Source organism: Erythrolamprus reginae, chromosome 7 (assembly GCF_031021105.1).
Source record: "Erythrolamprus reginae isolate rEryReg1 chromosome 7, rEryReg1.hap1, whole genome shotgun sequence".
NCBI classification, from domain to species: domain Eukaryota; kingdom Metazoa; phylum Chordata; class Lepidosauria; order Squamata; family Dipsadidae; genus Erythrolamprus; species Erythrolamprus reginae.
Genome location: NC_091956.1, coordinates 82,459,215 through 82,487,202, shown reverse-complemented (window position 1 = coordinate 82,487,202; position 27,988 = coordinate 82,459,215). Strand labels below are relative to the sequence as shown.

Sequence of the window (27,988 nt, the reverse complement as noted above, 5' to 3'; positions counted from 1 at the left end):
TGTGGTTTCCCCAATCACACACATTATTTGCTTTTACATTGATTCCTATGGGAAAAATTCTTCTTACAAACTTTTCTACTTAAGAACCTGGTCACGGAACGAATTAAGTTCGTATGTAGAGGTACCACTGTATTATAGCTATAAAAATAATTGTCATTAAAAGAAAACAGACTCTTCACAGATGTACTGTATAATGTATTGAAATGTAAATGCATGGGAAGAAGGCTGTTCTTTTAGGATTTTGTTCATGTAGCAACCTTCAAAAATTTTACAATTTATGTTAGGACTAATTCATTGGTCTCTACATGCAGTAGGAAGCAAAGCCAGTTGGATAAATGAGATGATGCATTGTCACTATTGTATAAACTGCAAGCCGTGTGTTTTTTGTTAATATGTTGGGAGCCTTTTATCATTCATGCATGGCCCAGTTTGAGTTATAAATCCATTCAATATACAAAGCCATCCTGGTTTAATTTTAGGATGCAGCTGGTTTGCTCTTCAGTTTTGCTTTGCTGGGTTTGCTCTTCAATTTACTGATCTTTGAATGTTTTGAAATAAGACTTTGATTAACAGCTGATATGAGTTTGGCTCTACTGACAAGTCCCACTGATTAGCATTATTAAGCATGAACTAAGTCAATGGGACTTCGGAAAGTGTTTGATCTGCGATGTGATTTTAGAAGCTCAATTGTAATGGGTCCTATGGGACTATGGAGTAAATTTAGAACTTTAGAACTCATGCAGTTTGTTTCCTTTTCTCTTCCAGAGCACCTGCAGCACCAAAGCCAGATCCGATTCCTGTGCAACAGGTAAGGGGTTCTTCCCCAGGCCCTAAAAGTACGGGAGAATTCATACTGTAGCCGGTTTATCAATTCACATTTTTCAATGCTCCTTTTAATCAATGCTGTCAGTATGAAAAGATCTTCCAATGCAATTGTGGCTCCGTTGTATGTCCATTTCATTCATTTGGACATACTTTGAATCATGCTATTATGAAACTCTTGAAATATGCTTATTTTTTTTAATCCGAAAATTTGGTACTCAAATGTAATTTTTAGCTTTGGAAATCCTCCTTACTGCTGCTGTTTTGGACAGATTTATATCAAGTGATAAGTGACCAATATAAAAATTTAAGTATTTCAGAAACAAGGACTAACATGAAAAATAACTAATGTAGTTGTTCGTACGGAATTTCCTTTGAGTTGAATCTTAGGAATTCAACTCTTAGGAAATCAACTCTTAGGGAATCAACTCTTAGGAATCAACTCTTAGGAATTTTATGATCACTCCACAGGGGTTTTTTTGTTTGTTTTTTTGTTTGGTAATAGTGAGAAATGATTTGCACAATTTTTTCATTCCGATTTATTTATTTATTTATTTAGTTAGTTAGCTAGCTAGCTAGCTAGCTAGCTAGTTACTTAGTCCAATACACAATGAGGGTTTTTAGTGGGTATATATCTATATACACATAGTAAAATACATGATGAAGGTTATAGAGGAGATACTCATAGTAAAATATATCTAAGAAAGAATAGAAGAGAAGATATAGGAATAGAACAGATCAATGAAAGAATAGAAGAAGAAACATAGGAATAGAAGAAAGCTATAGGAGATAGAGGAGAGCAATAGGACAGGGGACAGAAGGCACTCTAGTGCACTTGTACTCATCCCTTACTGACCTCTTAGGAATCTGGATAGGTCAACTGTGGATAATCTAAGGGTAAAGAGTTGGGGGTTTGGGGATGACACTATGGAGTCCAGTAATGAGTTCCACACTTCGACAACTCGGTTACTGAAGTCATATTTTTACAGTCCAGGGAATATTTGTTTTTTTGGACTTTTATGCCGCCTTTCTCCATAGACTCAGGAATACTGGAATATACCCCCTTTCCTAATCGTTCTTCATTCAAGTGCTAAGCAGGCCTATCCAGTTTAGCTTCCAAGCCTAGATAAAACTTAACAAAACGCTGCTACCCGTCGAGATCAGCCATGTTCTTAAAAGAGCCCTGTTCATTTCCTAAAATTTTAAGAGCCACTGATTGCAAACATGTTTAGCAGGAGCTTTATAAAAAGGTGCAAATGGAATTTAGACAAATAGGCACTACTTCGGTGGAAGATAACATCATTCCATGTGCTTCAGCATATATATAATCATGCTGGTCACATGGCCGCAGAAGGACCATGGAAGGACCATACTGGCTCTTTCAGCTAAAGAAACAGAGATTAGCACATAATAATATAATCTTGCTGGCTATGTGACCACAAAAGGACCACACTGGTCCCTTCAGCTAAGAAACAGAGGTGAGAATCATCTCCTAGAGCTGGACCTGACTGGACAGAGAAAATATTTACCTTTACCTTTTATAAAAATGTAGCTGAATGTACTACTTTTTCTGCCAGAGCTCTAAAGTATTTATTTATTTGTTTGTTTGTTTGTTTGTTTGTTTATTAATTAATTAGATTTTTATGCCGCCCCTCTCCGAAGACTCGGGCCGACTCACAACACCAATAAAAACAATATAACAGTGGAACAAATCTAATATCAAAAACACATAAAACCCTATCATTATTTAAAAACCAAACAGCAACATTCATACCAAACATAAAACAAAGTATAAAAAAAGCCTGAGGTAAAAGTGTCTCAACTCCCCCATGCCTGGTGGTATAAGTGAGTCTTAAGTAGTTTATGAAAGACAGGGAGGATGGGGGCAGTTCTAATCTCCGGGGGGAGTTGGTTCCAGAGGGCCGGGGCCACCACAAAGAAGGCTCTTCCCCTGGGGCCCGCCAGACGACATTGTTTAGTCGACGGGAGTATGATGCAATTGCAAAGAGGAGTTAGTAACGATGCAGAAATATTTGCTTTCCTTCGTAGAAAATGGTTTCTAATAGGTGCCTGTTGGTTTGCTTCACTATATTACAGATAAAATTCATGTATGGGAAGTCTGATGACCAGGGTTGTACAAAGTAAAAGAAGACACACTCACATTATTTTGTAGCGAAAACATCCTTTCCAAACAAAACTTTTAAGTTAAGCTAAGATATCAATAGCTTTTAAATGAGGGGAAGGTAAGATTTAGGAACACCGGAGCCTAATTAAAAACTTGTAAATTATTTCTTTTTCTCTGGTGTCAGAGTTTTTAAACCTCAAATTACTTTCGAAACTAACTTCTAAAAAAAAAATATTGGTCATTTGTCACTAGAAAGGAGGGGCATTGTTCCAACGTAGACCTGCTTCAGACACATAATCCTTTAGTAAGTAAACATCTTACTATGAGGATTCTGTCTTTCGTTGATTGCCTGTCACCCTTGCACCAGAGGTCTCCACTTTTCTCCTAATTGTCAGACCCAGGTTTGCAGTCATGTTTTTGCCTAAAAGAAATTTCAGGCTACCAGCTCACCGCATGTTGTTTTCTATTGATTTTTATTTTCAATGACACATGATGTGTGTGATGTTGGCAGGTCAGTGCTTTACAGTCATGTACTTGTCAAAACCAGTCAATCATCAATTGATGTTCCACAAAAAAACCGCTGCAGATGGCATGGATACATTTTGCATGTGTGTGTGTGGCTTTCTTGTGTATTTCCCCCCCCCCTGTTTTTATTTCGCCTAGGTAGAGCCCAAGGACCTAATTAAGCCTGTGCCCATTGCATCTCCAGCTGTGCCCAAAGTTTCATCCACAACCAGCGTGGCCTTCAATAAGGCTCCTAGGCCCTTTGGAGCTGTGTCCTCCCCCAAGATCACTTCCATCCCATCACCGTCATCTGCCTTCACGCCCGCCAGTGCCAATCTTCCACTACGTGCTTCCCCTACACCTCTGGCCACTGTCACGCCTCCCCCGTTCACTGCCTCGGGAGCGCATGTTAACCTCAAAGCTAATGCTGACCAACGTTGCCCTGTGCTCAGTGCTGCAAAACCTACCGTTAATACCCCGTGGCAACCTCCACACAATGCACCCTTCAGCGAAAGGGCCCCAGAGGTGACAGAGGGGCAGCAAAGTGGATCCCGAGAGAACCAGGGTGACAATAAACAGCAAAATGGGTAGGTTGTTTTAGGGTGGTTCTGGTTCTTCTTCTTCTTCTTCTGGTTCTTCTTCTTCTTCTTCTGGTTCTTCTTCTTCTTCTTCTTCTTCTTCTTCTTCTTCTTCTTCTTCTTCCTTCTCCCTTCTCCTCTTCCTCCTTCTCCCCTTCCCTTCTTCTTCTTCTTCTTCTTCTTCTTCTTCTCCTTCTCCTTCTCCTTCTCCTTCCTCTTCTTCCTCCTCCTCTTCTTTTTCCTCTTCCTCTTCTATAAAAGTGTGATCTGGGCAGCTCTACATATACTGCTCAAAAAAATAAAGGGAACACTCAAATAACACATCCTAGATCTGTACAAAGTTCTGTACAAAGTTGAATATACGCAACAGCTTGTGAAATTGATTGTCAATCAGTGTTGCTTCCTAAGTGGACAGTTTGATTTCACAGAAGTTTGATTTACTTGGAGTTATATTGTGTTGTTTATGTGTTCCCTTTATTTTTTTGAGCAGTGTAGAAGAACCTTGTTTGATTTTATAAACCAGGCTTTTAAATTGAGAGCGCTCAAGACAATATACACCAAGCTGCAATGTCCAATGGTTCACAGCAATTTCAGAATGACTATTGAAGATTTAAATGCATAGCAAAGCTCATCCTATTGTATATGCATTTTGGTTTTACACATGGAAATTTTTCCTTTTCATCTTTCCAACCAAACATTTTCTGTTCTATATTCCATACAATTTTCCTATTTTCATTCTTTCTATTAATACAGCCCATTTCTCTACTTAGTGACTTTCCTCTACAGTTTTTATTCTTATTCTTCTGCAATTTTCATTTTCTTTTTAAATTTGCAAGTATATATTACCAAATATATGGACCTGTAATGTAAGTAGAGTACATATATAAGTATATTTTTTAAATTTTTAATTATTAAACATAAACCTGAGCCGTGGTGTCGCAGTGGTCAGAATGCAGTACAGTGATCCCTCGAGTTTCGCGATCTTGATCTTCGCGAAACGCTATATCGCGATTTTTAAAAAAATATTAATTAAAAAAAAAACCACTTCCGCGTTTGGCTTCGGGAGTCAGCTGGGAAGCGGCGCGTCTGTTTTAAAAGGTCGCACAAACGCCAAAGGCGAACTTCCGCGTTTGGCTTCAGGAGTCAGCTGGGAAGCGGCGCGGCTGTTTTAAAAGGTCGCAGCCGGCCTGGGGGGCTTCCCAGCACCCCCCCCAAACCCGGGTGGCCGGGCGAGCAGCGAGCGAACGGCGGGTGGCCGCGAAGGGCGGGCGAGCGGCGAACGGCGGGCGAGCGGGTGCTGGGGGGGCGGGGGCAGCCGACATTCAAAGCAATCTGTCGGCTTCCGCACTTTTGTCGCTCCCCACCTCCACCATCTGCGCATGCGCGGCCATTGAAAAAAGGGCGCGCATGCGCAGATGGTGTTTTTACTTCCGCAACCCTACATCGCGAAAAATCGATTATCGCGAGGGGTCTTGGAACGGAACCCTCGCGATAATCGAGGGATCACTGTATTACAATAAATTAAGGAACTACTTGAAACATTTTGTCAAATTCCTTTGCAATTGTGAGAAGCCGTTAAGCCAGGAATGGGAAACTGAGGACATACTGAGTTTTCAGGACATACTGTAATGGCAAATTACAGTATGTCCTGAAAACAGTCGTATTTCATTTTGAGGAAAGCAAGATGGTAGAATAAAAGCTCAATCTCTCGATTCATGCTTTAATTTCCCATAGTTTTCATTTTCCTTCTCTCCCCCACTTAGTACATTCTACTGGGAGGAAAAAAAGGAAGTTCGTGATTCTGTAATTTATACCGCCGATTGTTAAGTATGAATCCCCGAAGACTGTAGTTCGAGCTTATTGGAAGAGATACAGCAAATCAAGGATCTAAGTGTATGAGCTTGTGAAACCCTTGTCAGTTTGAGTAACTATTGTGAACGATGATCAGAATCAGACTTAACCACATCTAAGGCTGCAGCTCTATCCCCTGACTATAAAAGTTTGGCACTGGTAATAGAAGATAGGCACAAAATAAAAAATTGCGTGGGAAACGAAGAGTAAAAAAATAATAATATTTTTCAGGGTTTCAAAATTACTTAGGCATGGATCTAAAAGAAAGTGAACCACTGAAAGGACTATCAAATATATTGCATAAAATAATCCATCATGTTCTAATTTTGTTATTCATAGTTGGTTCCACGAAAGCAATGTGTGTAGGTCTCAAGTTATAGATTGTTGAAACAATTGACCTTTTGTGCTCAGACAGCATATTTTTTCCCCATAAACTGCTTACTATGCAAAAATTCCCCTTGTACTATGTTACGTAGAGGGCATAGCTATTGTTATTACCCTTAAGGGCAAAGTGCTGTAGGTAGCCATCCTATCTAAAATAGAGAGGATGAATTCCTGATAAATCTCTCAGTACTTATAAATACATCTTGGCAACACTTCGGGAACTCTGGCACAAGGGCTTTCGCAAATTTAAAATACGGCCCTGCCATTCAGCTGCATTCATTAGCATTCAAAAATAATTTATAACAACTAAAATAACTTTGTTCTGAGAAGACAAGCAAACTCTTCTCCCTCCAGGCAGGATCCAATCATCCACTGTAATTACAAACAATTTTCTCTACAGTTAATGCATGCAATTGTTCCTTTTGCTTTCTGAAATCCTGCTGTGAATGAGGCTTTGCCAGCTATCTGTCTGTATAAGAGCCCTACACTAGCCCAGACATTTACATCGGTAATCCTATCTCCATTTTTAAAGTTGGTTGGTTTATCAGTGTGGTTTCAATTGAAGACTTTTTTGAACCAAGTGGTTGAACTAAAATCAGGGGTGTCAAACTGGATTTCTTTGAGGATCGGCATTATAATTGTCCTCTGCGGGCCGGAATGGGGAAAACGGGATAGGCGGCAGACGGAACGGAACGGTAGCCCAGAACAAGCGATGAAATGGGCTTGTTTGGAGAACAAATCGACGACAGTCCAAATAACAGTGTTACCTTTGCTCTCGGGGAGTTCCACTATGAAATCCATTGCTATCTCTTCCCAGAGCCTCTTAGGGTTGGCTACTTGCTGCAGCAATCCGGGGGGGGGGGGTGTTGTTTCCGGGCCAATGCTTTCTGCTAGCCAAAATCCCCGCGCCTGATTTTGGCCGCCAGAATGCTGCAAGAGTTAGTTCAGGCTGAAAACGGGGAGTGCACCCCTCTGTTTTTGCTAGCAGATGGATCACAGGCCTTTGCTATTTTTAGAGTACCGCTGTCTGCGGGCCAGACCACTTTCATTTCATAATACAGTAGTACCTCTACATACGAGCTGCTCCACATGCGAGTATTCCAAGTTACGAGCCACGACGGGAGCGAAATTTCTTTTCGACACCCGAGCTCAAATTTGAGATACGAGCCGAGCTTCCACTAGGTGGCGCAAGAATCCTTGCTTCTGGTTATCTCAGAGGGGAAAAACAAAGTCTAAAGCCATTTGTTCCAGATACGAGTTGTTCGACATACGAGCTCCGTTCTGGAACGAATTAAACTCGTATCTAGAGGTACTACTGTACAGTGTTCCCTCGATTTTTGCGGGTTCGAACTTCGCGAAACGGCTATACCACGGTTTTTCAAAAATATTAATTAAAAAATACTTTACGGTCCCCCCCCCCTATACCACGGTTTTTCCCACCCGATGACGTCACATGTCATTGCCAAACTTTCGTCTGCCTTTAAAAAAACGTTTTTTAAAATAAACTTTAATAAATAAACATGGTGAGTAATAATCTAAATGGTTGCTAAGGGAATGGGAAATTGTAATTTAGGGGTTTAAAGTGCTATGGGAAGGCTTGTGATACTGTTCATAGCCAAAAATAGTGTATTTACTTCCGCATCCCTACTTCATGGAAATTCGACTTTCGCGGGCGGTCTAGGAACGCATCCCCCGCGAAAATCGAGGGAACACTGTAAACAAAAGTGGTAGGATCAGCCCAAGTGTTATCTCTCTGTTCTTTACAACTGACTGAGGTGTCCTGACAAGGTGCAAAATCTGAAAATACGGTTTCAAATGATGCTTGTTCAGTTATTTGTGTAAGAAGAATTTGCTTGCACATGAACCATCTAGTGCTGATTAAACAGTGAGCTGCTGCACTGCCCTTTTTTACAAATATATTTAGCGCTTCGTAATACAATCTGTTTACTTTAACAGTCATAGCGGGCAGCACTATATCCATTCAAGCAATGTACGGTAGTTGGAGATTAAACTCTAGCCAATTAAAAAGGCCTCACCTTTGTGTCTTAAGGAAATTGTTTGCAGAGATCAGAAATCAATTCAGAGAAAAGAGTACAGTAGTTAATTTGTCGGTGTATAAAATGAGAAGACCGGTGGCCCTTGCATCCTTGAATGAAATATCCTCATAAATTTTAAGATGAAATCCAATGCCAAATAAAGATTTAGGAGCATGCAGACATTTAAAGCAATTATACGCTATTATTAAGCTTGCCACAATTTTGTATGCGTAGAGACAAGTTTATTGAAAATCAAAGGCTTTGCTTTAGGGCAAATGTGTAGAGAATTATAGATAATTGGTCCTTGTTTGAGTTTAATATTTCTGGTTATTTTTAAAAACATATTATCTGTTTTATATTTCCTTCTTTTAGTCTTTTTGATCGAAGACATTATTGTTATCTAATATAGCTGATACTGATCATCTAGTGCAGGAGAGTCAAACTGGTGACCCGAGAGCTGGATGCATTATGGTAGAATTGGTTAAGAGCATCTACTTAAACCAGTGTTTCCCAACCTTGGCCACTTGAAGATATTTGGACTTCAACTCCCAGAATTCCCCAGCCAGCATTCGCTATGGAGACAGGGCATTTGCTGGCTGGGGAATTCTGGGAGTTGAAGTCCAAATATCTTCAAGTGGCCAAGGTTGGGAAACACTGACTTAAACATTGTGCCACATCAACTTTAAACAAAAATGTATTATAATAACAGCAATCCTGAAAGTCTGGAATACTTGCCTTGAATCCAGTTGATTTAAATTTTAGGAAAATACAAGATGTTATTGTAGCATTTACCCAATATTGTTGCGTCTGCATGTTTTTGCAATCCACTTGTCTAGTTTCTCCAGAAAAGATACCAGTAGATAATAGGATGAATACAGTGGTACCTCGACATACGAGTTTAATTCGTTCTAGACCCGAGCTCGTAAGTCGATCAACTCGCATCTCGAACGAATACCTTTAGACTTTGTTTTTCGCGCCGAGATAACCAAAAGCAAGGATTCTTGTGCCACCTAGCGGAAGCTCGACTCGTATCCCGAATTTGAGCTCGGGTGTCGAACAGAAATTTCGCTCGCGTCGCAACTCGTAACTTGGAATACTCGCATGTGGAGCAGCTCGTATCTAGAGGTACTACTGTATTTTGTTCATCAGCCATTTGTTACAGAGTCTGAAGCTGATTAAGACTGAGATGTCACTCAACCAAAGTCACTTAGTAAGTTTCTGTAACTAAGGAAGAACTAGAACCTAAAGTCCCTTGGTTGACCAGCTTAATACCACCTTGCTGCAACCACCAACTTAGACACTGTACAACATACTTTTTTCCCTATTTCTGAAAATATAGTAGTTGCAAAACCTAAATGAACTCAAATGTCTATGGAGATATTCAGTCATCCAGGTCATGGTTGTACCAAGCATACTTTTTCAAGAGCCAACTGTACTTTCAGTTTTTTCTTTGAAGACTTTTCATCCAAGAAGGTTCTTCAGAAATTTCTTGGATGAGAAATGAAAACATCTTCAAAGAAAAAACAGAAAATCCAGTTGCCTTTGGTATAAATGAACTCAAGTTAGGTTTCTTGTAGAGTAATATTAGTGAGGCTTTATTTTTTTCTCAGAGATAACATTTATTTCTAACTACAGAGCTGCATGTCTTAATTTCATTTAACTAATCAGATAAATATAGGAAAGGGGGAACAGGATCGAAACGTTTAAATATGTCAAAGGGTTAAATAAGGTCCAGGAGGGAAGTGTTTTTAATAGGAAAGTGAACACAAGAACAAGGGGGCACAATCTGAAGTTAGTTGGGGGAAAGATCAGAAGCAACATGAGAAAATATTATTTTAATGAAAGAGTAGTAGATGCTTGGAACAAACTTCCAGCAGCCGTGGTTAGTGAATCCACAGTAATTGAATTGAAACATGCCTGGGATAAACATATATCCCTCCTAAGATAAAATACAGGAAATAGTATAAGGGCAGACTAGATGGACCATGAGGTCTTTTTCTGCCGTCAGACTTCTATGTTTCTATGTTTCTATATAATAATATTAGGAATTGTCATGTTTGTCTATAGAGAAAAACTGCTATTTCCACTTTCATCAAAAGTAATTCAGTAGCAGGAGCATATGACACCTAGTGGGTGGATTTGCACTTCTTAAAACCAAAATGGAGAAGCAATTTTTTAGTGTCCTTTGCAAATCAGTCACCGTATAATCAATAAATGAAGTAAAATGTATAATTCAGGAGTCCCCAAACTTGGCAACTTTAAGACTTGTCGACTTCAGTTCCCAGAATTCTCCCACCAGCTATGGGATTCTGGGAGTTTATTTATTGATTGATTGATTGATTGTTAGAGTTGGAAGGGACCATGCGGGTCATCAAGTCCAACCCCTGCCTAAGAAGGAACCCTATAGCATGCTAGCCAAATGGCAGTCCAATTTCCTCTTTAAAATGTCCAGAGTATTGGAGTTCACAACGTCCGCTGGTAGGTTGTTCCACTGGTTGATCGTTCTGGCCATCAGGAAGTTCTTCCTTATTTCCAGGTTGAATCTCTCCTTGGTCAGCTTCCAGCTGTTGTTCCTCATCCGGCCCTCTGGTGCCCTGAAGAATAAAGTTATCCCTTCCTCTCTGTGACATCCCCTCATATACCTGTAGACTGCTATCATGTCCGCTCTGGCCCTCCTTTTCTCTAGGCTATCCATGCCCAGTTCCCGCAGTCTCTCTTCGTAAGTCTTGGTTTCCAATCCCTTAATCATCTTGATTGCTCTTTTCTGCACCTTCTCCAGAGTTTCAATGTCTCTTTTGAAGTGTGGTGACCAGAACTGAACACAGTACTCCAGGTGTGGTCTGACCAGGGCGTAGTAGAGTGGTATTAAGACTTCCCTGGTCTTGGAGTGTATTCCCCTGTTGATGCAGCTTAGCATTGTATTGGCTTTTTTGGCTGCTGCTGCACATTGTTGGCTCATGTTTAGTTGATTATCCACCAAGACTCCAAGATCTCTTTTGCCGTCACTACTGCTGAGAGGGGTTTCTCCCAGGCTGTATGTGTGTCCAGGTTTTTTTTTACCTAGGTGAAGGACTTTGCTCTTGTCGATGTTGAACATCATTTTGTTGGTGTGGGCCCACTGTGTTAGTCTGTCCAGGTCTTTCTGTAATTTGAGCCTGTCTTCAAGGGTGTTGGCTACCCCCGCCAGCTTGGTGTCGTCTGCGAATTTGACCAGTTGCCCTTCTATTCCCTCGTCCAGGTCATTGATGAAAATGTTGAAAAGCACAGGGCCAGGACAGAACCCAGTGGTACCCCGCTGCCTACTTTCTTCCATGTGGATTTGGAACCGTTGAGGACAACTCGTCCTCAACGGTCCTCAAGTCTTAAAGTTGCCAAGTTTGAAGACCTCTGTTCTACTCTATCCCACTTCCTATATAAACCGTCTTAGAAATAGAGTGGTGCTTAAATTTTGGCAGTTTATAAATGTAAAATCAACATCCATGTCCTACTGAAGAAGAACAGATACTCAAGAGGGAGTTAGCTAGATAATGGCGTAAAGGCATACCTTGAAAGGAGGTTCTGCTATTGGGCAGGGAATCCAGTGGTTCTGAACTTGGCAACTTTAAGATGGATTTTAACTGTTGGCTGCTGACTGGCGAATTCTGGGAGGTAACAATCCATATATCCTAAAAGTTGCCAAGTGTCAGAAACACTGGACTAGTGGTTTATTTTTTAAATTGTCTGCATGTGTTTTTGCTTTGAATTTCTTTCTTAGTTCATGCATGGAATTTTTTTGAGTGTGCATTAGATGGATCCCTTGAGTTATCATGGGATGAAATAGATTATTTATATTGGTTTGAAATGTGTGAAAACACTTGAACTTTCATGGTTTGGGTTATGATAAAGTAAAACAGCAGGGAAGTTGCTACAATCAACATATTGACTCTTTTTTTCACCTTTACAGGTTACAACAGTGACAAAGTTAGTATTTGTTTCGCTAGAATGGAGTTGTGCTTTGTGCTTTTAATAATTGGCATGTGTGGCTGTCCCAGAATTAAAATTCTGCAAAATAGAGCCTTGGCTTGTGAAGTTAAAGCAACATAAATTGTTTGCATTTTCACTTGTGTGTGGTTTTATTTACAATATTAAATTTTGTCATGTAACTGGCAAATAATAGAGATAATAACGGCGAAAGAGTCTCTTTTTAATGTCTGCAATTAGACATTAAAATAGCTGACATTATTCTATCAAGATAGTCAAATGTTGCTATATGCAGTAAAAAAAAAGAAATTTAATTCAAGGATTCTTTAGCCTCTTTCTTGCCTCTTCCCTATTTTCCCATTGACTTTGGGGAAGAAATAAATTTACATGTCTTTATCTTATCTCGTGCTGCCACCTTGTGGCGTGAGGTAAAATTCACCAAGATATTATTCTAGAAAAACCAATTGGAAACTTAGCTTTACCTGATATTTATGGTTAATTGAAACTTTTTTCCCCTAGCTGTCTTTAATATTACAATTAACTTTCATTAACTCTTCTTTTCTATGTTATTCCTTATCTGTACTTGAACATCCTGGAATCGTATCCATTGTTTGTCTCTTTTCTGTCTCTCATTCCTTCAGTAACTCTGATGAGGTGTAAGTACTTTACTAATCACTCTCTTAATGTTTGAGCTACAATTTATATAAAATAATTGCTGTATTTTGTAGGTAGCTTTTTTGAATTAACTTTTGTTTCTTCTAAGTTTGGGAATAGGTTTTGTGATAATAGTTTTTTGTTTTGTTTGAAAGAATGGAAATAAAGTGTGCGGTAAATTATTATTATTATTATTATTATTATTATTATTATTATTATTATTATTATTATTATTATTAATTAGATTTGTATGCCACCCCTCTCCGTAGACTCGGGGCGGCTCACAACAGTGATAAAAACAATACATGGTAACAAATCTAATAATTAAAATCTAAAATAACAGTTTTACATTAAAAAGTCTAAAAAGAAAACAAACCCCAATAGATAATTATTAAATTATTTTGTTTGGTGACTTGTTCATAACACCAGCAGTTAAACTTGATACTTATAATTCTTTTGTCTTTCTGCTCTTTCTTTCTCCTCCTTACGCTGGGCTGTCTTGTACTCTTCTCCCTTGCGCTTTCCAATACGATAAAAGGAAAAACCCACCTAAACGGTAATCGCCAAAATTGTGCCTTTTTGAAGTTCAATATTATGTGCCATTTTAAACCATGGCCTGTATTTTTGATCAGGGTGGATATGGGGAGAGGGAGCAAGTTGTGATCATTTTACAGTTTGCCTGAAATTGTTCTGCACATCCATAACTTAATTTTTGTACCATTCCATAGGTTTCCCTTTCTACCGATTTAACTATTGCCTTTCTCTCCTTATTCTTCTTTACTAAACAGTGGCAATAGGACTTCCCTCCTTCTTTCCCTCCCTCCCTCCTTCCTTCCTTCCTCTTTTTTGTTGTCTTGCTATGAGACAAAATCTTACCAATTGTTTTGTATTTAAGAAATCCCCCCCCATTCCCGTTATTCATTCCTTATCCATCAAAGTGGGTATCTACACTTGTAGGATCACAAAATCTCAGTCACAATCAAAATTTCAAATTAGCTATCTTTAACACTTGATCAACTTCATAATATTTTTTAAAATTTGTCGTTAGATTAATATAGTAAATTATATTTTAGAATAGGTATAACAGAGCAGAAAAAAGCACAAGGACATTTTATTATTATTATTATTATTATTATTATTATTATAATAATATTATTTATTAGATTTGTATGCCGCCCCTCTCCATAGACTTTACGTACAGTTCCCCCCCCTCCCCAGAAAATGCAATAGATTTTGATTTTCCTAGAGCCCAATACAGTCCAGAGATACATTTATGTGCTTCCTTATTAAGAATAAGGAATTAATTCAATGAAGAATTAAATGGAAGGATTCTATGAATTATTAGCTTCTGTTCATTCAGGCTCTGATGTAGATATTGATTTGCAGCTTATGTTTCTTAAGAAAGGAACAGCCATGCACTTCAATATTTTCACCTTACCTGAAGGACGTAAAAATTTACTCCAGTAAGATTTATATTAAATACACATCCTTAGCAGCTTGGCCTTGATCGGTGTAACTAAGAAGTCGGTGTCATTCGGTGGTCTTTCACTTACGGTTTTATTGTTCTTATTCATTGTATTAGTCCACCACGGAAACACGTTGTGTACAGAAATACAGAGTTTTTCCACCCACCGGTTCATAGCAACAACAGCAAGAAGAGGCTGATTGAAGATACTGAGGACTGGCACCCAAGGACTGGAACTACTCAGTCACGTTCTTTCCGTATCCTTCAACAGATCACAGGCACGGAGCGTAGTAAGTATCTAACACAGGGACGTCGAACTTGATTTCATTGAGGGCTGCATTGGTATTGTGTTTGACTTCAGGGGGCTGGGGTAGATGTGGTTAGGCTCAACATCACTTTTGGTAGCCGGAGGGTTCCGCCAGTGAAAATGGGCTCCCGACAGTAGTGGGCTGGTGCATTTATTTTATTTATTTTATTTTGTCCAATACACAATAATACACAATGAAGGTTATAGAGGATATAGTAGAGAAGAAATACGAGATATAGGAGAGACTATAGGACAGGGGACGGAGGGCACTCTAGTGCGCTTATGTACGCCCCTTACTGACCTCTTAGGAATCTCCAGGACCGTCTTCTGCCACACGAATCCCAGCGACCAATTAGGTCCCACAGAGTTGGCCTTCTCCGGTCCCGTCAACTAAACAATGCCGTTTGGCAGGACCCAGGGGAAGTGCCTTCTCTGTGGCGGCCCCGGCCGTCTGGAACCAACTCCCCCCAGAGATTAGAATAGTCCCCACCCTTCTTGCCTTTCGCAAGCTTAAAACCCACCTCTGTCATCAGGTATGGAGGAATTAAGATATTCTTTCCCCCTAGGCTTCCACAATTTATGTATGGTACGTTTGTATGTATGATTGGTTTTAAAATAAGGGTTTTTAGCTTCTTTAGTATTGGATTGTCGCATGTTGTTTTTACTACTGTTGTTAGCCGCCCCGAGTCTACGGAGAGGGGCGGCATACAAATCCAATAAAATGAAATGAAATGAAATCTGGATAATCTGATAATGAGTTCCACGCTTCGACAACTCAGTTACTGAAGTCATATTTTTTACAGTCAAGTTTGGAGCAGTTAATATTAAGTTTAAATCTGTTGTGTGCTCTTGTGTTGTTGTGGTTGAAGCAGAAGTAGTCACCGACAGGCAGGACGTTGCAGCATATGATATTGTGGGCAATACTTAGATCTTGTTTAAGGCGTCTTAGTTCTAAACTTTCTAGGCCCAGGATTGAAAGTCTAGTCTTGTAGGGAATTCTATTTCTAGTGGAGGAGTGAAGGGCTCTTCTGGTGAAGTATCTTTGGACATTTTCAAGGGTGTTAATGTCTGAGATGCGATATGGGTTCCAAACAGATGAGCTGTATTCAAGGATGGGTCTGGCGAAAGTTTTGTAAGCTCTGGTAAGTAGTGTGAGATTGCCAGAGCAGAAGCTACGTAGGATTAGGTTTACAACTCTTGAAGCCTTCTTGGCGATGTTGTTGCAGTGGGCTTTGGCACTTAAATCTTTTGTTATTAGTATACCAAGGTCTTTAACCGAGTGGGGATTATCTGTGATAATTTCTAGGTGTGCCACCAAAAATGACATGGGATGTGTTATAAGTTCGCCATCGCTATTTTAGAACATCATACGGCATTGGTAACAATACGATTTTTAGATATTAGAATAAATTAAGGATAAATAAATAAATTATGGATCAGTGAAGAAATGGCAATGTCATGGAAACTGATTGAATGGTTTATTTTGTTTCAGTGAAAGAGACGGAATCAGACAATGCAAAGAAGGCAAAGTAAGATAATTATTTTTTTTAAAAGATATATTGCATGGTTTTGCTCTGATGTATTGAAAAAATCTTTAAGATGTCACAAGATTCTTTCATTTTCCAAAAATCATGGACATTTTAAAGTTCTGGTTCTTGTTTTTATGGAATGTGTTTGTTTGTTTTTAATACATTGGGATAGGCCTAGAACTTCCTTTATATAGCATTGCTTTTTAAATGAATTTGCATAAAATGGAATACTTATATGGACATCTAAAGTTATTAATAATACTTACATAAAAATGGAATTTTGTCAGCAGTAAAAAGGCAAATGTGAAAAAGGAGGTTTTTTAAAAAAAACAATAGAAATAGTAAATCGGAAATTTAGAGGAAATTGTTTAATCTTTTTAGATGTTTTAGGAGTTTGATCTTTTTGTTATAATAATCATATTTAAAATTATATGTTTCACTACTAAAATATAGGCCAAATTCCAATTTTAAAATAAGTTTTATGATAAAACTAACAAGAATTACAGTGGTGCTGTATCTTTATTAAAAAGTGACATTACCAGTGTGATAGGCTACTGCAATTCCTAATATGTTCTTATTCCTTTATTTGTGAATATTTGAAATTTTACTGTGTCTTTTAATCTCTCTTGACCTTGGAATAATAATCCTATTCACTACAACATGGAAGCATTTAAAAGAAGAGTATATAAGCCTTGTTTTATTATATTCCTTTAGAAAACTTTATTATTAAAAATTGTACTCTGCTCATCATTACCAGGTTTTCTTAATGTAGCTTACACTGATCACAATATAAAAAACTGAAAACAAAACAATAATTAAATGTGCAATTTGTGCATAATAGCAGAATCACAGCGTTTCAGAAAATCATAAATATAAATGCTTCCAATATAAATGTTTTGTCTGCTACCAGAAAGACAAAAAATATAGAGAAAACGTAGGATTATTTATTAATTAATTGGACTTTTATGCCGCCCCTCTCCGAGGAAGGAAGCAACCTGTTCTTGATTAAGAGGCATTTAAATCTGTACAAAGTTATAAAGTTGTGTTCTATGGAAGTTCTGTCAATCAAAATTAGTTTCTGCAGTTATTACTAGCTGGCGTTTGAGCAGTTTTGTAAGATAAGTGCTTGGCATGTGTGAACTGAATTTTGCTTCTGCCTTTTTAACTGCAATTATACACAATTGTTCTAGCCCCAATATTTATGTCAGTATCAGTAATAGCAATCACATCTCCCTCCCCCGGTAAAAAGTTGGGTTCTGCATTAAGATAAATGGACTTCATTAATTTTACCCAATTTACATAGTTTATTAATAATGGAAGGAATAGCAGCTTCTATTCTGGCCTTTGAAAGTCAGCAAACATTGGCTGCTTGTTTAAAATACCAGTTCACAATCAGAAGCAATACAAATGGGTTTACCCATAAATTTATTTTATTTTATTTTATTTTATTTTATTTTATTTTGTTAATTAGTTAGTTAGTATTATTGTTATTATTTATTCGATTTGTATGCCTCCCTTCTCCAAAAACTCGGGGCAGCTTACGGAATAAATATAGAAACAAAGCGTACAAAACAAATCTAATACATTAAAAAACTACAGCTAAAAACCCTATATATTATTCATTCAGACAATCCAAGCACAACATGCATCACATTTATTGGTCAAGGGGGCAAGATCTAATTGCCCCAGGCCTGGCAACATAGGTGAGTCTTAAGACTCTTGCAGAAGGCGAGGAGGGTGGGGGCAGTACGAACCTCTGGGGGGAGCTGATTGCAGAGGGCCGGGGTCCCCACAGAGAAGGCTCTTCCCCTAGGCCCCACCAAACAACATTGTCTAGTTGATGGGAACTGGAGAAGGCCAACTCTGTGGGACCTAACCGGCTGCTGGGATTTAGTTAGTTAGTTGGTTGGTTAGTTAGTTAGTTAGTTAGTTAGTTAGTTAGTTCAGTGTTTTTCAACCAGTGTGCCGTGAGACATGGTCAGGTGTGCCGCGAAGAAGGAAAAAGTCTTGCAACTTTTTGCTGAGAGAGTGAGAGAGAGAGAAAGAGAGAGAAAGAAAGAAAGCATGAGAGAGAGAAAGAGAGAGAAAAAGAGTGAGAGAGAGAAAGCAAGAGAGAAAGCAAGAGTGAGAGAGAAAGAAGGCAAGAGAGAGAAAGAGAGAAAGAAAGCAGGAGAGAGGGAGAGTAAAGGAGAGGAAGGGAGAGACAGAGAGAGCAAAATCAGCAAAAAGGGGAGGAAAAAAGAGAAATGAGAAAATGATTGAGACAGAGAATAAGAGGAAAGAGAGAGAAACAAAAGAGAGAGAGAAGTGACTCTTGATTTAAAGCATATGATAAAAAGCACCCAAAGAATAAGAGAGAGAAAAAACCCAGCCCTCACCTGTTTTTGGAAATGGTTCAAGAGTGTGTATACACACACACACACACACACACACAAGGGTGGGGAGGAGACAGGGATAGAAAAAGAGAGGAGAGTGTCATTTTGTGTCATTTTGGTTGGTGGTGTGCCCCAGGATTTTGTAAATGTAAAAAATGTGCCGCGGCTGAAAAAAGGTTGAAAATCACTGAGTTAGTTAGTTATATTTATATGCTGCCAACTCCAGACAAAATGTCGACAGGTTTGTGTACCGAAGCGCAAGGACAATTCGTGTAAACTCAGATGACTAATTCTGAATTCCGCATGCTTTGGTTTGCTGTGTAACATGGATTGCGATGCAGATTTCTTTCCTCTCATCTGTCTTCTCCTGTTACTTCTTTCCTGCAGGGAAAAGATCCCCCTCCACATCATAGGCCCTAGATACACAAAATTGCGTGACTGGCACCATGGCGTTTCAGCACGTGTCCTTAACGTCCAATGATTCGCCAAGTCCTAAAATTTGAATGAGTCCTTTTCTTCTTCCTCTTCCTCTTCCAAATGCTTTGCAAAGAAAGAAATGACAAACCAACCCAGCTTTGAGAAAGTCTAGCCTTTTATCTATCTTCTTTTTTTCTCCTTAAAAAAACATCCTCCTATCCGTGTATTAACAATGGGACGAACCTTTTCAGCTTCTACACAACCAGTATCTCTGTAAAAACAAAAATTCAGATAATAGGTGGCATAGAAAATTCATAATGACTTGAAAAAGTAGGGTGTCTTTTTTGGCTCTTATCTTAAAAAAGGTGCTATGTGCTAAGATATGAAGAAAGTTACAGGAATGCCTGCGTTGGAAAACACGCATAATAAACTATTTAAGCATCATTGTGTACTTCCGATACGGCTCTGGTTCAAATTCAGTAATATCGATGTTTGTTTCTTGTGTTGGATATATTTAATGTAAATGTTTTCAAAAAGGTCATGGAAGAAGAGGATTGTTTTTTTAAAATGTTAATTAATGGGTCTTAGCAACTTTCTACAACTCAAAACACCGTTCTGAAAGTATCTGGGGGTTTTCTGGATCCAAGTGAAAATTACATTGTAAAAGAAGCCATATAAAACAGCAAAAGAAAATACTGTAGTATGACTTAAATGAATATAGGTTTTATTTATTATGAAGTGGATTGTTTGGAGCTTCTTATCAATTTTTGATCGTGCATATTAATTTGTAATATAATGTATTATAGCAGATGCGTATGCTATGTGGGGCTTGAAACTACTGAATAAATATCGCATTTACTTTACTTTCTATTCTTTTCTTTCTGTCTTTCAAAGTTTGCACATGTAGGTAGATACTATGCATACATTTTATTATTATTATATAATAATAAATTTTAGTTGAAAACATTATTGGAAAAAGAAGGGATAAGAGAGGACGCTGCTGGACAACGAACTTAAAAGAAATGATGCATTTCCTCCGTTTATTTTTTAACATTTAAAAGAGAAGTCCCATCATACTTACAAGAACTACGAGGACAAATTATTTGTTTACATGCTTGTGTGTAACAAACTCAGATGTATAAGCTTTGGGAAGAAATGAACATATTCGACATAGAATTTTCCTCTAATGTGTATTTTGTCTTTTATGATAGTGGTTGTCACTTTCTATTTGTTGACACTTTAGGGAAAGTCAAACAGAGAACGCAGATCTAAGGTAACTTAATTATTTGACATTAATAGCACATGTGCACAGAAATTATTAAATATAGTGGCAGACACTAGGTGGCGGTCATCACATAGTTGAATTCAGAACACCAATGCTTGGTACCCTGTTAAAATCTGTATTTTACCAGTTCTTTATGAGAGAGTAAATTAATTAACAGATGCTTCACTCTTTAACTAAGTTTACAAGCGTAATAAAACATCACTTCTATTTACAATGCATGTGCGCCACAGATTAGTCTTCAGTGAATTCACAGAATAATGCAATGTGGACACTTTGAATTCTAATTATCCCACCTACTTGTAAAACTGTTGTGTAAATGCTGTTGTGGCATCTATTTAACAATTGTGGTGATTTTTGGTGCATTTTTGCATTCCAGATTTCATATTTTTGCTCATGCTAAGAATTCATTTCTGTAGTTATATGTTTATTTGTAGCCTGCATATAATTAAACCTGTATACAGTGGTACTTCTACTTAAGAACGCCTCTACTTAAGAACTTTTCTAGATAAGAACTGGGTGTTCAAGTTTTTTTGTTTGCCATTTTCTAGTTAAGAACCCGAGCCCAGAAATGTTTCCCAGAAAATTTGAGAGCGGTACGAAGGCCCGGCCAGTTTCCTGCCCTTCCCCCTTTAATCCCGGCCATCTCTGGCTTTTCTGGGCTGCCAGAGGAGCCTTTCGGTGGGGCTTAAGGAGGCTTTGGCAGTCCAGAGCGAACGAAGTGTTTTCCTTTCTCTGGGCGCTTTGACAGGGAATAAACCACTGCAAGTACCCAGAGAAAAGAAACACTCCCTTCGCTCTGGGCAACGACTGTCCTCCTCCTCTTCTTCCTCCTCTTCCTCCCACCCAAATTCTAAGCTTTTATTTCTTTCCTAATGGGTTTGCACACATTATTTGCTTTTACATTGATTCCTATGGGAAAATGGCTTCTACTTACAAACTTTTCTACTTAAGAACCTGGCCACGGAACAAATTAAGTTCTTAAGTAGAGGTACCACTGTATTTATCCAAACTTAGCTTTTGTGTCCTACAGTAGCATTGGGTCAAAAGCAAGCAAGTCCATTACATTATGTTACAAAGTAAGTTCCACTGCATATATAAATAAATAAAACTTCTAGTTCATGGGTATCAAATTTGCGGTGTCACACTGTAGTCATGTGACTTTTTGTGACATTTTCCCCCTTCGCGGAACTGGGGTGGGCATGGCCCATAAATGATGCATTTGGCCCACAGGCCTCCAGTTTGACACACCTGTTCTAGTTTATGTATCTCCTATCTGTTAATTGACTGTATAGTTTTACATAGTTCTCTCCATCTGTGTATAGCGTAAATGTACAGTATGTCTTAATGCACATGTTAACACTTGAAAATGTGTTATTATATTTTATTTATTTTATTTATTTATTTATTAGATTTGTATGCCGCCCCTTTCCGTAGACTCGGGGCGGCTCACAACACAATAAAAACAGTTCATAACAAATCTAATAATTTACAATTTAAGATATTTAAAAAACCCCATTATTAAGCAGACATACATACAAGCATACCATACATAAATTGTATAGGCCCAAGAGAGATATTTCAGTTCCCCCATGCCTGACGACAAAGGTGGGTTTTAAGGAGTTTACGAAAGGCAAGGAGGGTAGGGGCAGTTCTAATCTCTGGGGGGAGCTGGTTCCAGAGAGTCGGGGCCGCCACAGAGAAGGCTCTTCCCCTGGGTCCCGCCAGACGGCATTGTTTAGTCCAGTGTTTTTCAACCAGTGTGCCAACCGACATTGTTTAGTTGACGGGACCCGGAGAAGGCCCACTCTGTGGGACCTAATCAGTCGCTGGAATTCGTGCGGCAGAAGGCGGTCTCGGAGATATTCTGGTCCAATGCCATGAAGGGCATCTCTATATAATTGAAGAATTATATCATCTCTAGATAATTGAAGTATCTATGGTTTTCTGCCATAATTGAAATGTTAGTTTTGGAGTTATTAGGAGCTCCTGGTATGAAAACATATTAGGGATTCTGTAGGTATTCATGGGAAATATTTGAGTTCTTGTGGCATGGTTTCTACGATTTATCCAGGATTATTTTTAGTTCTCACTCAGTGCCAGATTAGATTATTACAAATTAGTGAAAATGGCTCAACATCTGTCTTTACTGATATGGTGCTTTCCAGGTGTTTTGGAACTACAGTTTTCGGAGTTCCAAGATAACGTGATTGAATTCTGGGAACTGAAGTTGATAAAAATGCCTTCCATTCAGTATTTGGAATGCATAAAATTTGTACAAGAAACGTAAACAGCAGCAGAAGTACAGACTGAATTCTCCTTTGTTTGCCATATGCTACGTTGCCATTAATATAACAGAACGTCTGATCTCTGACAATAAATAGCAGCATATTTTCCAGGCAAAAAATATGTCAGATAATTTCAGTTGTGCTTCTGGCTGTTGTCTTTCATTTTTGTAGGAAAATGAAAGGAAAATATTATGCAAATTAGTCCTTGCTAGGGTTTTTTTTTTGCTCATAAAAAAGCGTCGCTTTTGCAGAAAATGGAATTTTAAATACAAAAATTTTCCCTCTAATTATTCCTATGTTTGTCACCTATTTCTCAGTATTTACATTCATGGTTTTTTTTTTCTCTAATGCACTTTTAGGCCAATCTGTCTATTATACTGTACAGTATGTCTCTTCTTCATAGCACAAACTGTTTTTACCTCTATAGCATTGCAGTTCTCCCTCCTTTCAATCAAATCTTCTGGCTTGATATAATCAAGTTACCAACTTTGCCATCAATATTTCTTAAGCAAAAGTAATGATATTAATCAAAAGACCTCCCAGCTTCTCATTGATTGATAAATAGAACTAACATTGAACAAACAAAGGCTTTTAAATATCTAGAGAAGAGTTTTCAGTCCTTCACAGCTAGGAGAGATCAGCCCAAACCTGCCACTAATTGAGCTAGGCCTAAACCTAGCATTTTATTTTTATATTTTATATTTTATTTTATTTTGATTTGTATGCCGCCCAACTCCCGAGGAAGTTGATGAAGGTGGTAGCCAACCATAAATATTTTCTAGAACTAAACTGATTAATCTTTTACTGGATGGTTCCCATACTGGATGCTTTAAAAATCTGAGATATATTTTATTTATTTATTTTATTTATTTATTTATTAGATTTGTATGCCTCCCCTCTCCGTAGACTTTAATAGTACAATGAAAAGTTTTATGTCCACCCATGAGTCCTAGAAAGGTCTAACTCATTTTTGGTAATTCGAATGACCATTTACTTTCATGGGAATTTATATTAGTTTCACCTGTTCAACACCTTAGATTTTGGACGGTACTGAACTTCATAGAAGTTTAAAAAAACACTATCTTTCCCCTGGTATAGGCGACAAAGTGATGAAGGCCTGTAGTTTAGAGATTAATACGCCTACTTAATATGTAAGTAGTTATAAACCGTCTTGAGTCTCAGGAGAAGGACGGCACAGAAATCAATCAATCAATCAAACAAACAAACAAACGTAGCCCGGGTTCGAATCCCAGAAGGGTATGGCTAGCTGATGAAAGCTAAATATCTTGAAATAAATCTATAGTGGTTTTCCTTTAGTTCTTTGTGGGTAAAACATAAATTCAGCACAAAAATAGTTTGTTACAAAAGCGACTGCCTGTGATTGGGAGCTGAAAGGCGATAGCGGAAGCATTATTCTCCGTCACATAATTGGGTAGATTATATTGCCCCAATTTATTTATTTTTTTACTTAACTTCACTGGTTTTGTAGTCTTTTCTAGTGATCTTCTGGATGATTTTTACTGAGGAAAAAAAGTTTTGATTCATGTATTATTTATAGACTGTTGCATCCAATAACTTTACCCATCCACTCTCCTCCCTTCAAAATAAAATATGATTAAAACAGGAGACATTGATTCAGCCCTGTCCATGTACCTTCTACTGTTTCTCAGTCTGGGAAAAAGTATTGATTTTGATCCTATACAATAGAATTTCATTAGGGTCTGAATTTAACATATTCTTGATATCACTGCATTGCCATTTGAGAGACAGGAGAGCCGTTCGGTTGTTTTCACTTTTTTTTAATATGAATTTTGATTAGGCCTATATATTTATTCATTTTCCTGCTACAATGAAATCTGGATGCTTGTTCTTGTGCTATCAGACGTGAGCATTATAAAGCGTCAGTCCCTTCTCAGAGAGCCCCTGCTATTAGCTATTTTAATGCAAACACTTTTAATTGAATCTCCACTTTTGTTTTTGTTTTTATTTTATTTATTAATTTATTATTTAGATTTGTATGCCGCCCCTCTCCGCGGACTCCAATGCCCTAAAGTCAGTAATGGCAAATCTTTTTTCACTTGGGCGCCGAAAGTGTGTGGGCACGCACTGTCGCAGGTGCACGAGTGCCCATACCCATAATTTATTTATTTATTATTTATTTATTAATTACATTTGTATGCCGCCCCTCTCCGTAGACTAAAGGGGGGGGGGCAACAACAGTAAAAAGACAATATGAACAAAGCTAATATTAAAAGTAATGTAAAAAAAAAATCCCAATTTAAGAAACCAATCATATACAGACATACCATGCATAAATTTTATAATTTATAAGTCTACAGAGAGGGGCGGCATACAAATCTAATTAATAATAATAATAATAATAATAATAATAATAATAATAATAATAATAAGCCTAGGGGGAAGGGAATATCTCAGTTCCCCCATGCCTAACGACAGAGGTGGGTTTTAAAGAGCTTACGAAAGGCGAGGAGGGTGGGGGCAACTCTGATATCTGAGGGGAGTTGGTTCCAGAGGGTCGGGGCCACCACAGAGAAGGCTCTTCCCCTGGGGCCCACCAAACGACATTGTTTTGTTGAGGGTCGGGGCCGCCATAGAGATGCAATGCAATGCCCATCCCGCCCCCTGCGCATGCGTGCACGGCCCACTGCACATGTGACCCTCCCTATTTGGCCTCACATCCCAAAACAGTGGTGGGGGAGGGGAAAAGCCTCTTTCCCCAAATGAGCTGGGAGCATGGGGGGGGGGCAGCCTCTTTCCCCAAACGGAGCTGGGAGGGTGGAAAGCCATGCGTGCCCAAACTGTGCTAGGCTGGAATCTCCAGGAGATTGGGAAGGCATGGGCTACAGAAAGTGAGGAGAAAGCATGTGTTTGTCTGCCCAAAAATCATCTGGCCAGCAGGAGGCGCTCACATATGTGCAGTGGAATTGAGCTGGTCAACAACTCGCGTGCCTGCAGAGAGCGCTCCACGTGTCAGATTCGCCATCATGACCCTAAGTCTTTTTGTAACCTAATTTCCCTAGATTATTATGTCCCAAACCATTGCTATGTCCCAGGTGCCATTTTGGTGCAAGTGGTTATAATGCAGCATTGCAGGCTGAATTCTGCCTACTGTCAGGAGTTCGAGCCTGACCAGCTCAAGGTTGACTCAGCCGTCCATCATTCCGAAGTTGGTAAAACGAGGATCCAAATTGTTGGGGGAAATATTCTGACTCTGCAAACCTCTTAGAGCAGTGGTTCTCAACCTTTCTAATGCTGTGACTCCTTAATGCAGTTCCTCGTGTTGTGGTGACCCCCAACCCTAAGTCTAGCGCCAGTTCTCCCAACAGAGCTTTAAGCTGATTGGCAGGAATGTCAGAGCGACACCTGCACTATAAACGCCTGATTGGTCAGATTGTAAAAATATGTTTCAAGGCACCGGGGAATAGAAGCTTTATTTCCGAACACCATGGGAAATTTGTCTTTTTCCATGGCCTTAGGCGACCCCTGTGAAATGGTCGTTTGACCCCAAAAGGGGTCCCGACCCCCAGGTTGAGAACCACTGTCTTAGAGAGTGCTGTAAAGTGCTATGACATGGCATAAACCATTAAGTCTGTTATTTCTATTGTTTCTACTATTTTTTTCTTTTTTTCTGAACATCTTTGACTGTGCTTTACCCCTGTTTACCAGTTATTATAAAGCTATTTTTACGGGAATCAGAGGCAGATGGGTATAACACACAGTTTGCATATTCTAGCTTTGTAGGGCAGAATACACAATAAATTTGTTTTTCTTTTAAAGCTAAGATTTTGTAAAAATAATCTGTAATGTGATTGATTGCCCTACTATTCTTTTTATTCTGTCAAAAGTTGTATTTTCTGTAGTAGATAGACTTGAAAACACAAGCACTCTTTATTATTATTATTATTATTATTATTATTATTATTATTATTATTATTATTACTACATATAAATCATATCTAGAGATCTAATGAACGGATTAGAAGCTCAGCACTCCCATTCTGAAGCTACTCAGATCTGTGAAATACCTGAAGAATTTCAACCATCACCACTACCACCACCCCAACAACCACCACAAAGGTTGGCTCCTCTTTTGTGATTCCATCAGTTCACAGGTCGCATGACTCAATTTTGTTCTGAAAACTCATTTGCACTTGTAGTAATTTAATTATAATATCTTAAGACGTCAGAGGTATTCTTGATTAAGTAATTATCACATAATAATTTTTCTCTTTATTTTAAATAAATGTTATTAATTTTTTAATAACAGATACACTCTACATAAAACACAGTGCACAGTGATGTGTGCTTCCGCAAGCCAACATCATTCATTCAAACCCCTCCACCAAAATGTGGGTGTATCTTTTAAATATCATTTTAAACCAAGAACATTGCAATATTTATAAATTATAGAGTGATTCCAGTTTATTCTTCATACCTTGGTCTTGAATTCTATTAACCATGTAACTTCTAACCCTGTCCCGTCTTCCCATCAGTTATTTCACTTCATTTTCATTAATCATATTCATCTTTATATCCGTAATCTCAAACTGAATGTGTTCCACCATGTACCGCTACCAATTTTGTATTATCCAACCTAAAACTATTACCGCTTGGCACTTTCTATAGCTGCTTATTTAATTCCTCTAAATTCACCCATATCACTCCTTATACTGCCATCTCCTTTGTAATCACTCATTTTATATTTAATATCCTATTAATTTCCTCTTGTGTGTCTTTCCAGAATTTCTGCACTCCCAAACACTCCCAAAAAAGATGCATGAACAACCCTCTCTCCATGCCAACAGGCCCTCTTACCATTCTGATAAAAATACACAAGTTGTGCAGGTGTATGATACCACTTATGTGAAATTTTTCTCCTCATTTCTCTAACCCTTGTATTCTTAATTTTCCTTATATTTTCCACTGTATTCTTCATCTCTTGTACGTCTATTTGAAATTCACCTTGCCACCATCTAGTTAATCCCTGGATCATGCACCCATCTGCCTGCGTTAACATCCTGTATATAATACCTGCCCGTGCCTATGTCGCTTTTTTCTTTTAAAATATTATCTGGTTCTCTTTATTTTCTCTTTCATTCAAGTATGAGTATATTACATTTATTTGCAACCATCTCTGCTGGCCCAACCACCATTCTATTTGATTTCTGCTAACTCTTCCATCGTTCTCATATAACTGTTCTATAATGAACTCAATCTGTATAGGCTGGAGGACAGAAGGGAAAGGGGGGACATGATCGAAACATTTAAATATGTTAAAAGGTTAAATAAGGTCCAGGAGGGAAGTGTTTTTAATAGGAAAGTGAACACAAGAACAAGGGCTCACAATCTGAAGTTAGTTGGGGGAAAGATCAAAAGCAACATGAGAAGAT

General features: G+C 38.4%; 1 protein-coding gene across 4 annotated transcripts in view; it reads left to right on the top strand.

Moving 5' to 3' along the window:
- Nucleotides 1–27,988, top strand: part of PDLIM5 (PDZ and LIM domain 5) — a 172,486-nt gene that overhangs the window by 82,787 nt on the left and 61,711 nt on the right. The window contains exons 4-9 of one of the 4 annotated variants that reach the window (XM_070758000.1): nucleotides 766–808; nucleotides 3,611–4,038; nucleotides 14,497–14,669; nucleotides 16,179–16,215; nucleotides 20,251–20,280; nucleotides 26,559–26,675. In XM_070758000.1, coding sequence (XP_070614101.1) covers nucleotides 766–808; nucleotides 3,611–4,038; nucleotides 14,497–14,669; nucleotides 16,179–16,215; nucleotides 20,251–20,280; nucleotides 26,559–26,675 — 828 coding nt within the window. Of the gene's footprint in view, nucleotides 1–765; nucleotides 809–3,610; nucleotides 4,039–14,496; nucleotides 14,670–16,178; nucleotides 16,216–18,977; nucleotides 19,871–20,250; nucleotides 20,281–26,558; nucleotides 26,676–27,988 lie in introns of those variants that run through there. The other 3 variants (XM_070758001.1, XM_070758004.1, XM_070758003.1) reach the window with 3 other exon arrangements.